The 15,717-nt window shown below is 49.0% G+C and overlaps 1 protein-coding gene across 1 annotated transcript in view; it reads left to right on the top strand.

The window, feature by feature from the left end:
• Window positions 1-2,540: 2,540 nt before the first annotated feature.
• Vps35l (VPS35 endosomal protein sorting factor like) overlaps window positions 2,541-15,717 on the top strand; it is a 98,407-nt gene continuing 85,230 nt past the window's right edge. Inside the window, exons 1-7 of the mRNA XM_052200373.1 lie at window positions 2,541-2,646; window positions 5,348-5,447; window positions 7,836-8,003; window positions 9,828-9,950; window positions 11,791-11,815; window positions 13,563-13,639; window positions 14,553-14,681. Of these exons, the coding sequence (XP_052056333.1) occupies window positions 2,546-2,646; window positions 5,348-5,447; window positions 7,836-8,003; window positions 9,828-9,950; window positions 11,791-11,815; window positions 13,563-13,639; window positions 14,553-14,681 (723 nt within the window). The 5' untranslated portion in view covers window positions 2,541-2,545. The remainder of the gene's footprint in view (window positions 2,647-5,347; window positions 5,448-7,835; window positions 8,004-9,827; window positions 9,951-11,790; window positions 11,816-13,562; window positions 13,640-14,552; window positions 14,682-15,717) is intronic.

Raw genomic sequence — 15,717 nt, 5'->3', positions numbered from 1 at the left:
TCAAGTAGACAAGACCAGCCAGCCCACTAAGCAGGCACTAAGTCCCAGGTTCCACCTCCCTAGCACCACATAGGTGGAGTAAGATCAAGTTCTGGAAACAAAGACCTCGGGATAGAATGTAGTGCAGCCCCTTCTTTGATAACTGTAACAACATCCCTAAGAGTTGTGTCAGACCTGTCATATATCAGTTAAAAATAAGTTTAAGACCAGAGAGATGAGAGGCTCAAGAGCATTGGTCTTCCCGAAGGACCCAGTTTGATTTTCAGCACCCACATGGTGGCCTCCCAATTATCCATCTCCAGGGGATCCCGAAATCCTCTTCTAGCTTCCACAGGTACATAGTGCAGTGACATACATGCAGGAAAACCACCAATACATATACATACATTAAAAAATTGGATTTGGGGACCTATCTGGGTAAAGTGCTTGCCATGCAAGTATGAAGACTTTCCAGATCCCTAGTGCCTGTGTCAAAATGGCAAATGGTGTGCACCTGCAACCCGAATATCTGTGTGTGGGGGTGGGGTCGACAAGCTTCCTGGCTAGCCAGTCACACAGCTTCAAATTCAAGGAAAATACTAGATACTTAACTCTGGCCTTCATATGCTCATACATGGGCGATCACACATGTGTACATGCCACACATACAATTAGAAGCTGAGTGTAGTGTCCCATGCCAACAACCCTAGCACCCAGAAGGCTAAAGCAGAGGATCAGTACATCCAGGCCAGCTGGGACTACAAAGTGAAACCATTTCAACAACAATGTAAGCAAATGAATAAAACGCTTCCATTAAAACTCTGCTCTCTACACTCTGCTCTGCCATGGCCCTCAGGTCTCTAGTTTCTTTAAAATAATTTTTTTAAGACTTAATTATTTGATATATATGAATTTTTTGCCTGAGTGTGGGTCTCTATGCTACATGTACCTGTTTATGTCAGAAGAGGGCATCAGGTTCCCTGGGACTAGAGATACAGATAGTTGTGAGCTACCCTGTGGGTACTGGAAATCAAATCTGGGTCTTCTGGGAGAACATCAAGTGCTTACCAAACGACACATTTCTCCAGCCCAGATTTTCCTGTTCCTTGGAGACACTGACAAAGATGCCACAAAACCATGGTCTTAGACTGTGGTAAGAAGAACTCCTTAGTTATTTATCCTTTTCATAAATGGAGCCTGTTTTATGATGGTTCCCCATCTATTTTATACACAAGATGGGATGGATGGGTTTGCCGAATGCAGGAAGGGCAGTTGGTACCACTCCCTGCCCTTGGTGCCCCATGGTCGCCTTTCACCACCCAAACTGCTACATTCTTTCAAAGGAACCACCTACAGCAGTGTGCCACTGTCCACACAGCTGCCCCAGAGCCACTGTTTTACAGTACCCAGGCAAGAGCAAAGTGGCATGCCCACTTAAAGAAGATGCTCTGCCCTGTTGCAGACTAGGATCGCACTAACAGAGAGAAAGGCTCTGAGAACAAAGACCAATCAAGAGCCTGCCTCATTTAATCACAGCTGAGGGGTGTTGACCCGGATTTCATGATAATCTCCAGTCGTCTTATCAGTTACCTCAGTTTCACAGAGGAAGAAACTGGGACTCTGAAAACCTCAGTTCTAGTTGAAGTATACTAGAACCGGGATGGTATGAGTGGACGCTGTCTGGTAATTTCCCAGTCTTAACCCATTTCTTATTTGAGTTTGAATCCCAAGCTCAGGCACCAGTTTTGAGCTCAAGCTTTGAGCTCTAGTTTTCCAAAACCAAGTGATTAATGACAGACACTCCAGAGGTTTTTATGGAGAAGGGAGTGGGTAAAGTGTGGTGAGTGCAGTCGCCTGTTAGTACACTATTGGAATTCATCCATAAGGGGGGAGGGGCGGACACAAAACAGGAGCGCCAAGTTCTGTGGTCAAGATTACTTGTCCGTATTCGGACGTATAGTGTCAGGAGTGTGGGAAAAATGCCCAAAGTGTTCATCCCTACGAAGCATGGAGAGAACCCATGCCGAACAGCGAATTCGCTTCAGAATCAATTGTGTCTGGCCCTCAGCAGGGATGGATGTGCGCACTCCTACTTGACACTAGAGGGCGCAGGTGGGCCAAGCAGCCAGTCTAACTTCTTACAAGCGGGGGAGCGAGGGGGCGGTGTGGGTGTGGGTGTGATGTGGGTGGAGGTGTAGGGGTGTGGGTGTGAATGGGATAGCTCGGAGGGCAATGGCATCTAGTGCCAAGCGAAGAAAGTGGATAAGCTATTCGTTATCCACCGACCTCTGTGCACCGACACACATCTACATAATACGAATGTGACTTAAGCCAGGCGTGGTGATGCGGGCCTTTAATCCCATCATTAGGGAGGCAGAGGCAAATGGATTTCTACTAACAAAATAAAACAAAAGATCAAATCAAGGCGGTTGATGGAGCTTGGGTTTCGCCGGGCCATTTGCCCGACACAAACGTGGAGCATCCGAATCTGTAGGAAGTTGCCCCTCACAATCATGGCGGACGGCGGAGCCCAGGCTCTCCAGAGCGGAAGCTGCCCTTCACAATCATGGCGGCCGGGGCGGGGCCGAGCTTTCCAAGATGTGAGAAAAGGGGCTGGCCGCGGAAGACAGGCGATCATGTGACTGGGAAGATGGCTGTCTTTCCCTGGTAAGGAAGAACCGGCGAGTGGGTTTGGGGAGGGGGCCGCTCTTAGCTGCTCTCTGTGTGGGTGGGCAGTCGTTCCTGGTGGAGTCGGTGGTCTCCATCCCCGCCCGGGCTGTCAGGAGTACGGAAGAGCAGAACCAATGTCAGTTCTCTGCTCCTGCTCTGTTCCGCTTCTTCACTCAGACCTACTCCATCCAAGGCTTCCACCTCTTCAGGAGAGGTTGGCACGTCTGGGAGTTCTGGGGAAGCGGATGAACTCGCCCGGAGTCTGCACCCGGGAGACCTGGTCGCTTGTTCCTTGAGCTCCTCAGCCCACCTGAAGGAGATTAGCCTTTCCCATCTGTAAAGTGGGCCCATTCACCCACCTCTGTAGAGCCCTCAGACATGCTCCTTTGCCTCAGGGAAAGGTCAGGGTAGTTGAACATAGAAGAGAGGGGACCTGCCCAAATTAGAGAGAGGGCGGTCAGTCAACTCCACTGGCGGCCTGGGTAGACTGCAGAGAAGAGCCTTCAACTGGGTCTTGCAGCAGGAAGAGCTAGTGTGTAGCCAAGTGACTGGCATACGGGCCGTTTTGTGCTTAGAAGTGAGGCGACCATCAGGTTGCAGCAGGTGATTTGTGTCGATAAAGAACCCACACAGGATAAGCAGAGGATAATGAGGTTGGGGATTGGAGATCTTGCATCTCGGGGGCAAATTTTCTGGCTTTTCTCTTCCAGTGATGGGAGGTAGCTTACAGTGACTTCATTTGAGCATGAAAGAACTGTGTAACGCTAGGCCTTGAACATAACCAACATCAGCCCTCTGGCTTTATTTTGGACTGGCACTCTACTTCACATTCAAGTCGCCCTGAAGACTCTTGAGAGACCACTTCAGGACACAGCACATCGGCGTGTTGCTGTGGGCCTCTTAGATCACACGATGGGCTGACTTCGTCTGCCTGTGCGGGTTTAACCTTTGATATTTTCCTTATACATTCCCATACCCATGAGGCCACAGCTCTGCTAGTGCCTATGGTCTTTGTAGTCTTCCCTCTGGAGCAAATGCAAAACATTTCTCTGTGTGGAAGTGCATGCTCACTGACTTCGTATTCCTTAATGAGAGAGACAGAATTGTGCCCGTTGTCTTCCCGGTGACTGACTGGATGAAGGAGCTGATGAGGCAGGCCCAGGGGAAGTGTGCCTCTGTTCCAGAGAGCGCGTTCCTCGAGGGACGTGCTCAGCACTGGATTCTTATTTAGTACTCCAAGGCCGCTTTTCATTTGAGAACTTGGGATGCCAGTTGACCTAAAGTCATGCAGCTCGCCGGGTGAATTATAGGGGCCTGGAAGCCAGAGAAGGTTCTTGACCTCTTGGAATTTGCTCTTTCCCTAGAGGAGGGAAAGTAGACATGGGAATTGGCCTAGGTAACCAGGAAAAACTGTTTCTGGGGCGAATGAATGGGAGGCACCTATATCTTTGTTAGTGAAAAAGTCTGATTTTTGACAACTGTTGAGGTAGTAAGGTTGAGTGCGATTAGAGGGTGGTGGTGTTGGTGAGGCTGCGATGGCGGAGCGTGCCATAGGAGAGAGCATGGGCTTGGCTGCATACATGTACAGTGAAGGGGACAGAGTAGCAAAGTGCCTCCAGGAGCAGGTAGGAAGTTACTAGGAGGGAATTGTGGGTAAAGCCACCTGAGGGGTTCTCCATGAAGGGAGGCCTAGTGATCAGATCTGTGTGTTGGGGGGACTCTGGGAAATGACATTTCTCTTTCCTTCCTCTGGTGTGTGTGTGTGGCCTTTCTTCTGACCCCTCACGTGTTGAGGTTCCCCTCTGTGGTGATGTTCTTCCTCCTCTGCCCAGGCTCTGGTGTGGCTCCTCCTTCTCATTGTCCTGCCCACTGAGCCTTCCTCTGTATCAGTCCTGAGCTGATGAAGCCACATTTGCCCTTTCCCTTTCTCTAGTTGCTTCCTGTCGTTTGCAAATGCAGAGCTTTGACTTTTTCTTGCATCTCAGGAACTTATTCTTCCGGGGCACCTCCTCCAAGCCCTGGCTGTGAATTCTGAGTCCTGCTATGTCTGTCCAGCTCTGGGAGGTCCCCTGAGCCCAGGCCCCCTGAGCCCGTCATGTCTGTCCAGCTCTGGGAGGTTTGCTCCAAGCTCAGGTTGCCCGGCCTCCCAGCCCCACCCGCCCTCTGCTTGCTTCAGGCCCCCAGTCAGCCAACACTGTGGAAACAGGGCTGGCGAACCTGGGCTCCTCTTAGTACGCTCCCCTGTGCACTGTATCTGGCCTCACACATCCAGGGCTGGTTGGCAGAGTTTGCACCTTCAGACAGCTTGAAAATTGGTTTTTAAGCTTAATTGGTAGAGTCCTCACCTGGTACACAAGGTTTGGGTTTCATCCCTAGCATGGGTTAACCGGGATGTGAGAGAGCATGCCAGGAATTACAAAGCTTGGAAGGTGGAGTTTTGTGAAGATCAGGAGTTCAAGGACATGTTCAACTGCTTAGTGAGTTATGGGCTGGCCTGGGCCACATAGTGATCTCAAACAAATACTAAAATAATTTTTATGTTTTTTGATTAGTGTTTTGTATTGTTCTTGCTAGCAACATTATGTGCTCCGAGTTGATCCCCTGTCAGTGGAGTTGAGATAACATTTTAGGGCTCAGTCACCCATCTGGTGTCACCTTGTCACCTTTCTGATTTGCCAAGTGTCTTACTTGTTCATAGGCATTCCCGGAACAGGAACTACAAGGCGGAGCTGGCATCATGCAGGTTGGAGACAGTGCCTCTGGAATGTGGGGACTACCACCCGCTGAAGCCCATCACTGTGAGTCCTGTGCAGGCTCCCTGGAGTGGGCCCAGTCCCTCGGTGCTAGTGGCAACTGCTTAGACATTTGTCAGTCAGCCCCTCTCCTTAGGTTCACTTCTTGTCACCCTCTGCACTCCCTCCTGCTGTCCTCGAAGTTGCTGTGGGGGAAGGGTGAGGACTCCTGATTTGGAAGCTTCCTGACCGTTAACAGTAGGAGTCACTCTGGTCATCTGGGGCAGGTGGAGAGGGAGTGTGTGCGCAGTGGAAAGTTGAGTTGGACTGCCCCAAAGAGCATCTTAGACCGTTCAGTAAAACAAAATAAGAGCTGACAATAAGAGACTTGCTGTTCTCCCCCCACACTGTGTCAGCATTCGCTAACAAGTACAACTGCCCCTTGTCCCTTGGTGTCCTGGGAAGCCTGACTTCAGGTACCAAGACCCTCCCAAGGTTCTGATATAAAACTTGTATATAACCTGCACGTGCTTTACGTTACATGTGGCCCAGCTGTGGTGGTACATGCCTGTCCAGGTGGGGGGAGGGGCAAGAGTTTTCAAGGTCAGCTCTAGCTATGTGAAGCTGTCTCAAAATAAATGATAAATAAGTGTAATACTTGTGTAACTAATAATAGCCAGTATTGTGTCACCACTGTGTCAAGAGCTGTTATACTATCTAGTTTAAGAAAGGCAGTCTGCATTGGCCGGCTCAGATGCAGTGTTAAGTGTTTACTAGTCAGGTGCTCTATCACTAGAGTACCCCACACCCCAAGAAAAGTGCCGAGATTCAGATTTTTATCGAACATTCAGTCATAGAACCTTGGACACTGAGCGTCGGTCATCCTGGTTTGTGATCCTGCCAGGACCGAGGCCTCCAGGCAGAAGGCATGGTGACCTCGTTAGAAAGCAGATTCCCAGGGCTGGAGCGATGGCTTCACAGTTAAACACTTGCTGCTCTGGCAGAGCTCCCAGGTTCAGTATCCACTCAGAAGCAAATGGAAAGGAGCCCCGTGTCGCTCTGGCTGTGTGCTCAGCACGCACAAGGCTGGTCTGGACACCCTGGCGAGCGACTGTCTTAATGACAAGCCAGGAGCCAAACTAGAGAATGTAGATACACTTAACTGTTTCAATGGAAAAGAGGTTTTCCCTACATTCTCAGTCTGCCACCAGCTATGTGGTTAGTCTGCATGTTGAGAGTGTCTGCTCCTGCCACCAACTGGGTGACCAGTTGTCACTAATTCTGACAGTGTTCCAGACAGGAAAAGCCAGTATCTGTTGTGGTAAATATTTGGGTGTTTCTACCCCATCTTAGATCATTTAGGTCTCAAATAAAAGACATGAAACCTTTCCCTTTGCTGGGCAGATAGAAACCCTCCCCGCTTTTGTCTATACTTCCTGTCAGTAACCCCGAGATAGCACTTGCCATGCTCCACCTGGACCGCCTGCTTTAACAGGCCGGCCCTCATGGCCATGGGCTCTTGCTCCCCATGGTTGCTTCTTCCTTCTCCTCTCTCTTGTCTTTCCTCATGGACTCTGCCTTAGACCCAAAGCCCAGGAACTCAGGCTATGCCTGCCTCTCTTCTTCCCAGCTAGCTACAGGCTATAGGCATCCCTATTAACCAATCCTGGGTAACTTGGAGGGCAAGGTGTATGCGAGAGGATTTGCTTGTCTTAGAGCAACCAGATCATGGCTACAGAATACAATTTCAATACAAGCAGCGTCAGACCCCGCCATTATAAGTATCTTCCTCTCTACTCCCAATCACAGTGCTTTACGTGACTGTGAGTATCAGAAACCAGCAAAAGATTCTCTAGCAGACACCAGCTTTGGGTCTAACCCTACTTAGTGATAGCTAGCACCAGACCCCACTTCACTTACCAGGGCCAAGTCCAGGGTATGCCCTGTGCCTCTGACCTCCCTAAGGGCTTGGCCTTCCTTGGGTTCTGTTAATTTGCGGAGGCAGAGCACAGAGCTTAAGGAAGCGCTCCCCACTGGACGGCTGGAGACAGGGTCCTGGAGAAGATGTGTGTGGGATGACCTGGAGAGCCTCTGTCACCCCATTTCACCTTCACAGACGCTCCCCAAGTGCCTTCGATAAGGGATCTAATGTGGAGGGAGGCTCTCAATGATCAGGTTGATTGCTGTTAACTCCACAGCTGGCTTTGTCCTCCCTGGAGGAGGAGAATGAAGCCCGAAGGTCCTAGCACCTGGGCAGGGCTGGCCTTTCTGGGGACCAACTGCATTGTGGAGGCCATGGAGATAATGGGTCATGCCAGTTTTTCACAGAATATAAGCATTGCCGATGCCACAATGACTGGTCAATCTAGCTTTCAAAGCAAAATTAAGAGTCCTAGTTGACTGTTCCCTGATGCAGTCAGTCACATGACCTCTGCTGCACAACTTTCTCCACAGGTCACTGAGTCAAAGACAAAGAAAGTGAGCCGGAAAGGAAGCACCTCATCCACATCCTCCTCCTCTTCCAGCTCCGTGGTTGATCCTCTGAGCAGCGTCCTCGATGGCACCGACCCCCTATCCATGTTTGCAGCCACCTCGGACCCGGCAGCCACAGTAACAGTCATGGTAAGGCAGCCTGGCCAGCATCAGGCATGGTGGGTGTCAGGTCTTTAGCTGCAGGGATGGCAGTCTGAAGTCTCACCAATAATGCATTGGGGCATTCTGATTGTGAGAGTTCAGGACATCCAGATACCCAGAGGAATTTGATTAAGAATGTTGTCTGAGAGGCTGCTAGAGATCTGTGAGGTCTCTCTGTATTTTTATTTTTATTTATTAATTAACTTTTTTAAAGACAGGGTCTCATGTAGTGCACACTGGCCTATGTGAGAATGACCGTAAACTTTTGATTCCCCTGCCTCCGCCTCCCAAGGGCTAGGTTTACTAGTAAGAGCCACTACTCCCAGTTTGATCAGTGCTGGAGTCTGAACCCAGGGCTTTGTGCCTGCTGGGCAAGCACTGTACCTGCTGAGCCACGTCCCTAGGTCCTCTGCCCCTGGGCCTTTTTTGTTCTAAATTTTTGACTTGACAATATGTCTTAGGTAACTTTTTATATTATGACCTTGTTTTGCAAAGCTGCATTACATTCCTTTGTTGTTGCCCATGGAGTCTAGGGTGTCTACTAGTATTGAAAACACACCAATATCTCTTGAATATCTCTCTCCATACCTCATGGTGCCCGTGTGCAGGGGTCTGTGCAGGGGAGAGTACTAGACAGCTCCCTACTGGATGAAGGCAGTGGATGCAGGCCGTTCTGCGTGCTGCCTCTGAGCCATCCCCTCAGAGGCTTAGTGGTCTGTGTTCCTGCCAGCAGTGCTAAGTCTCACCTATTTCCTTGATTGAATGTTAACAGTTATTTTAATTTTCCACTATTTGGATTGTTGGGAAAAATTTCTTTTTCAGTGTGCTTTACAAAAGTTTTTAAAATGTATTTTATGTGCATGACTATTGTGCCTACATGTATGTATATATATGCGCTGGATGCATGCATGTGGAGGCCAGAGGAGGGCGTTAGCTACTGGAACTAAGTTACAGATGGTTGTGAACTGCCACGTGGGTGCTCTGCAAGGGCTCTTAACCACTATGTCATCTATATTTTAATTGAAGAAATTTTAGTGTGTGCGTGTGCATGCGCCCTTGTTTGCTTGCATGTGAGGGGGATGTGTGCATACTTTCTTGTACTTGGAGGTCAGAGGCTGACGTCAGATGTCTTTCTGGATTGTTCTCTACCTTACATGTTGATATGTTGAGGGAGAGTCTCACTTAAACCCAGACACACAGAGTTAGCTAGTCTAGCTAGCTAAACTGCTCCGGGAATCCCATCTTCACCTCCATGCCTTGCAAGCATAAAGACCTGGATTTAGTCACAAGAACTCATGCAGAAAGATTAGACACAGTGGTGCATTCTTATAATCCCAGTGTGGGGAGGGAAGGATGGATCCCTAAGGCTTGCTTGATCCAATAGGTAAAGTCTAGGCCAATGAAAGATCTTTCCTCAAAGAACTGTCTGAGGAATGACATCTGAGGTGTGAGCACTATGGTGGCCTGGTGATGGTGGCCCAGTGATGGTGGCCCATGCCTTTAATCCCAACACCTGGGAGGCAAAAGCAGTCCGGTTCCAGGACAGTCAGGGCTACACAAAGAAACCCTGTCTCAAAAGACCATTTAAAAAAAGAAAGAAAAAAGCCGGGCAGTGGAGGCGCATACCTTTGGAGGCAGAGGCAGGTGGATTTGTGAGTTTGAGGCCAGCCTGATCTACAGAGTGAGTTGCAGGCAGTGCTGGGGCTGGAGTGTAGCCAGGTAGCACAAAGCGCTTCAGAGTCCTGAGAAACCCAGCCAGCCATGTCAGTGTCAACAAAAGCACCCATCCTGTGGTTGCCTTGCCCTCCTTAGGACAGCTCCAGAAAGAAACGCGATAAGGATGAGAACTCCTTCGTGGGACCCGACTTTGAGCCCTGGGCCAGCAAACGGGGCGAAATCCTTGCACGGTACACGACTACAGAGAAGCTGTCTATTGTGAGTACCCAGCCGCATGTCAGCCCAGTGGGCCAGCTCCCACCTGGAGCTCCTCCTGTGTCGCTGTTGTTTGTGTGCTAATTGGCTCCTTTAAAAATTGCATGTTAAAAAAAGGTTGGTGGAGGGACTGGAGAGATAGCTCAGCAGTCAAGAGCACTGACTGCTCTTCCAGAGGTCCTGGATTCAATTTCCAGCAACCACATGGTGGCTCACAACCATCTGTAGTGGGATCTGACGCCCTCTTCTGGTGTGTCTGAAGACAGCTACAGTGTAACCACATACATGAAATAAATAAATAAATCTTTTTAAAAAATTGCATGTTAAGGGTTAGGTGTGCAGCTCAGTTCAGAAGAGGAATTGGCAGCTTGGGCCCCTTAGGGAGGGTGCCCATAAAGACATTTAATTAAAGGCATGAATTAAGAATGGAAGAAGAGGGCTGGAGAGATGGCTCAGCGGTTAAGAGCACTGACTACTCTTCTGAAGGTCCTGAGTTCAAATCTCAGCAACTACATGGTGGCTCACAACCATTCATAACAAGATCTGATGCCCTCTTCTGGAGTGTTTGAAGACAGCTACAGTGTACTTACATATAATAAATAAATAAACAAATCTTTTTAGAAAAAAAACGAATGGACGAGGAAGGGAGGATTCACCTCCCTCCCTGTGTCCCCCTTGGAGCTGGAAGCTTGCTCCTGGAGTGGCTGGTGGGTGAGGCAGTTGGCTGTGTCTGGGGCAGGTGTAAATAGGAGCCTTCCCTCTGCCCCAGGCAAGTTACTCCCTGCAGGAGGCGCTCAGATGAGCAGTGCCCTCCCCAGGCAACCAGTTAGCGCTGTGCTAGTTATGCTCAGATTCAATACTTGTAACCCAAGTTCTCCCCTTGGACAGCATTAAGAACATTATGTCTCTCCTTATTCTGAGGAGGTCCAGAGGTGGGGAGTCCAGGACTGGAGTGACAACTTCTCAGACCAGGTTTCCATCTTTCCTTCTCACTCCTCAGATGTGTCTCACTTCTAGTGTTGCCTTGTGTGTAAGTTGCTAGAAGGAAAACAAAAGGAAGATGTAGCCCTTCCCATTTAAGGGGGCCTCCTGGTACTCAGCCCTCAGCACTGCAGTTCCTAAGGTTTTGGAGGTAGCTCTGGATAGTATATAGCTGCAAGGGAGGCTGGCTGGACAGTGCAGATTCAGGACCCTCTGACTGTGTTCTCCCCCAGCTCTTCTCACCTGCTTTTCACAGGGCGTGCTGAGCAGAAGGATAAGAACTGATTGGCTTTTGAACAGTGTTTCTTCTTGAATTAATTCGTAGGCTAATTCAGAGAAACACCTCTCAGGCGTCAGTCCTTTTCACTCCCAAGCATCATCTGGAAGTGTCTAGAGTTACTTTTGCCTGTTACAACTCCAGAGGTTGCTTGGCATGTTGTGAGTGGAGGTCAAGAGAGACTGTAAAACTCCACAGTGCATAGGCTAGACCCCACAGAGTGAAGCTGTACAATGCACAGAGGCAGGGGCATGATGGCTGAGAAACTTTGATTTGAGGATGTCCAAAATGGGTCTATTACTCAGTGCTATTACATCAAAACTTGTGCTATTTGATATCCCACTTGGCTAGTCCCCACATGACTTGAAATTCAACTCCTAGGTGGTTTTGAGCAGCCTTCCACAGGACTTGAGTTCAGTTCCAAATATCTATATCAGACAGCTCAACTGCCTGTAAGACTAACTTCAGAGGACCCCACACCTCTGAGGGCACCAGCGCTCACTTGCACATAATTCCTATCCACAAAATTAAAGTAATTTTAAAAAATGAAGAACATTAATTATTGTTTTGTTTTTCTCTCCACAGAATCTGTTTATGGGATCAGAAAAAGGTAAGATGAGCGTTTGTTTTGATAGGTAAGTTCTGCCTGTGCCTTTAGCATCATTCACAGAGGAAGGGAAGCTATTGTCATGCATCTGTCGTGATGTTTGTACAGTTGGAAGGTGTTAGGCTGGTGGACGCTGGACAGAAACCCACTGGCAGAACATTAGTGAAAAGAGACCAAAGAGCCTCCCAGGGGTACTAGGCAGACTCCCTGGTTGACCTTAGGCACACAGAGGATAAGAATGCTCCCCACCAGCTCGGGATGGCTTTAGACCCTGCCCCTCTGCTCCTGTGTCTGAGGCCCTTTTCCTGTGTGTGTAGACGTGCCCGCACACGTGTCTGTGCAGAAGCTAGCGGTCAGCATTATGTGTCTTCCTCGATCGATCGCTCTTCACCTTATTTATTTATTTATTTATATGGGGACAGCTCTGGCTGTCCTGGAACTCTACATACCTTAGACCAGGCTAGCCTTGATCTCACAGAGATCTACCAGCCTCTGCCTCCTAAGTGCTGGGATTAAAGGCAGTGCTAACGCGCCCAGCCTTTCGCCTTACTTTTTGAGATGGTCTCACTGAACATTCAGCTCACTGACTCAGCTAGACTGTCTGGCTGTCAGGAGGCCAGCTCCAGGGGTCCCAACTCCGGTCCTCATGCCAGGGTGTCAAACATGTTTCGGACAGGCATCTTCTCTAACTCTAGGCCCTTTCTTTTGCCCTAGAGTAGTGCTTCTCAGCCTTCCTCACACTGCGACCCTTTAATACAGTTGCTCACGTTGTGGTTGACCCCCCCCCCCATAAAGTTATTTTCATTGCTACTTCATAACTGTAATTTTGCTATGATTGTGAATCAGTGTAAATATCTGTTTTCCAATGGTCTTAGGTGACCCCTGTGGATGTGGAACTCTTGGAGAAGTGCTGCCTTAGATCTTTGTCCTTTGGGAAGAAGGCATGTGCTCAGTCTTAGCAGCCTTTGGTCCCTGGACATTTGGAGAGTCAGATGTTCAAAGTCACCCTCAACTACCGTAGCAAGTTCAAGGCCATGCCTTCAACACAGGGGCCTTTGTGGGATGTTCAACTTTCATCCTTTATTCATTTAGTAGAAAGAGCAAGGTCTAAGTGAGTCACAGGACCCTCAGCATCATCATGGGCAGCAGTTTGAAAGTGGGGAAGTGATTCTGACAGGCTTGGATGACCTGTAGTCCAGATCCCCCCTGGCCCTGTGGCTGGCCTGTGGCTTCAAGTCCATCCTCTGCATCTTGGCTCCTGCCAGTACTGGGGATGGTATTGACAGCTGATGGTCGAAGCAGCTAGGCCTGTTTGCCCGGGAAGAGGCCTTTGACGTGTTCTTCCCGCTTTGGGCAGATGAGGAGGCAGGTTGCTATGTAAGTGTAAAGGCCTGGTAATGCTGGGCCTTCGTGAGTGCATGCCTGAGAGGCCCTTCAAGACACACAATGCATGGTAGAGTTCTGCACTGTTCCTTTAGGAACAAGCAAATAGTGGAGTATGATTTACAAATATCCTACGTGGGGGTTCACCTTTCTGGGGCCACTCACTTTGCTTCTGGGGTCAGCTGCTGGTGGAAGAAGCTTCCGCTAGACCTTGAGCCCATGAGGAGGCTGAGGCTGTTCCACCATTGCAGTATTCTGAGGTGAATTGTTTCCTGACAAGTTCATGGTGACACCTGATAGGTGTCTCTCCTGCTGTGTGCGAGTGCATGAGAAAACTGCTTGTATGATGGATGTCTCTCCCGTGCAGGCAGAGCTGGGGCTGTGGCTTCTGCCATGTCAGAGAAGGTTCGGACACGTCTGGAAGAGCTGGATGACTTTGAGGAGGTGAGCAGGCCACTTACGGGGCACGGTGAATGGGGCTCTCCAGCCTTTCTGTCAAGGATGGCTGCTCACTGTGTGAGGCCTCCTGGGGCCCTGACTTAGTTCCAGGAAAGATGCTGGAACCTACTGGCTGCTCTCAGGGGAACCTGGTGTGAACCGGCTCTTCTGGAGACCTCTTTTCACTTTGTGACATAGGAGCAGTTTGTCTGTGATCTGGAAACACTATCAGCAGTAAAATCCATGCGGAGTCACCCCCCAGTGAAACAGCTTTATGTGGCTCAAAGATCCCACTTTGAGGCGTTGTTTACACAGGGCCTGTTGAATGTGGCCCACAGTACCTTTGGAATTGCTGTGTATGCTTTGAAAAAATGGGCTTGTTTGCCAACTCTTAAAAACTGGCGAGTTTGGAGCTGGGAAGGTGACTTGGTCAATAAAGCGCTTGCTGTTCAAACGTGAAGATGTGACCTTGATTCCCAGCGTCTGTGTGAAAGAGTCTGGTGTGTTTGCTGGCATGTGCATGCGTATGTATATACTTAAGTATATACATACCTCTCGCATGCCTGGTGCCCAAGCGAGCCAGAGGAGGGCATCACATCCTCTGGATGCATTGACAGCTGATTGTGAGCTGCCTTGTGGGTGCTGCAAACTGAACCAGGTCCTCTGTAAGATCAGTGAGTGTTCTCTACTGCTAAGCCATCTCCCTGGCCCAAAATTTTTATGCCAGAGCTTCTAGCTATACACACTAGGCCCACAAGCTGTAAGTCCTGGTATCCTGTGTGCGTCAGTGCCCAACCAGGTGCAGATGCCGCACTGAGTGACAAAGTGTGGCCAGCATCCGGCTGTCCCGTGTGGAGGTGGTCGGAGGAGGCTTTTCCGTTTTCTCTTGTGCTTGCAGTTCTGCCTTTTCTGCCCATAGGGGTCCCAGAAGGAGCTGCTGAACCTGACCCAGCAAGATTATGTGAACCGCATAGAAGAGCTCAACCAGTCTCTGAAGGACGCCTGGGCCTCGGATCAGAAAGTGAAGGCTCTGAAGATTGTCATCCAGGTCAGGCCAGGGGAGGGTTTGTCTTTTTTCATTTCTTAAAAATTCTGGCTAAAACTCCACTTAACTCATCCACCACTTCCATACTCACAGGTGTCTTTTGAGAGGCCGTGATTATGAATTTGTTTTTGTGAGGTGACTAATCCTAGGGTCACTGTGTACAGCTGCACAGGTTGTACATCCCATAATTCTAGGAACCACTGTTGCCCTTGATGACAGAATTAATGATTCATCCAGTGCTGTGCACTACACAGGCCGGATATGTGACTCAGACGGAATTAATGATTCACCCAGTGCTGTGCAGTACATAGGCTGGGTATATGGCTCAGATAGAATTAATGATTCACCCAGTGCTGTGCAGTACACAGGCTGGGTATGTGGCTCAGATGGAATTAATGATTGACCCAGTGCTGTGTACTACACAGGCCTTGGGACAAGTGCTATTGTGTTTGTGATTTGTGTACACTAAGGTTTGGGTAACTGTCTTCCAGGTTGTCTCAACCAGACTGATTGGCTTGGAATCTGAGATTAACATCTCTGTTATATACATTTTAAAGACATACTCATATAAGGAAAATACACTCATACTATAAAGATAAGTGTGTTTACGAATTATCTTGGTGAATTTGTTGATTTGCTGATGGCTCTTGGAGTCAGTCCTGTACAGAAAAGGTTTTTTTTTTCTTTTTCTAAGATTTATTTAATTTATTTATTTGTTTATTTGGGTTTTTCAAGACTGGGTTTCTCTGTGTAGTCCTACCTAGCTGTCCTGGAACCTATCCTGTATGTAGTCCAGGCTAGCCTTGAACTCAGGGACCCTTTTGCCTCTTGTACCACCACTGCCCAACTCTTCTTACTTTCACTTGTGCATATGCGTATGTGTCTTTGTGAGAATATACCATGTGTGTGGGTCCCATGGAGGCCAGCAGAGGGGAGCTGGAGATACAGGCCGCCTGCTGTGGACTGTCAATTGCTGGCGCCAGGAACTGAACTCAGGTCCTCTAGAAGAGCAACCAGTGCTCTTAGCTAGAAAGATGCC

The sequence above is a fragment of the Apodemus sylvaticus genome, chromosome 1 (genome assembly GCF_947179515.1).
Source record: "Apodemus sylvaticus chromosome 1, mApoSyl1.1, whole genome shotgun sequence".
Taxonomy (NCBI): domain Eukaryota; kingdom Metazoa; phylum Chordata; class Mammalia; order Rodentia; family Muridae; genus Apodemus; species Apodemus sylvaticus.
The sequence above is the reverse complement of the archived record's forward strand: the minus strand, read 5'-3'. Positions and strand labels throughout refer to the sequence as shown.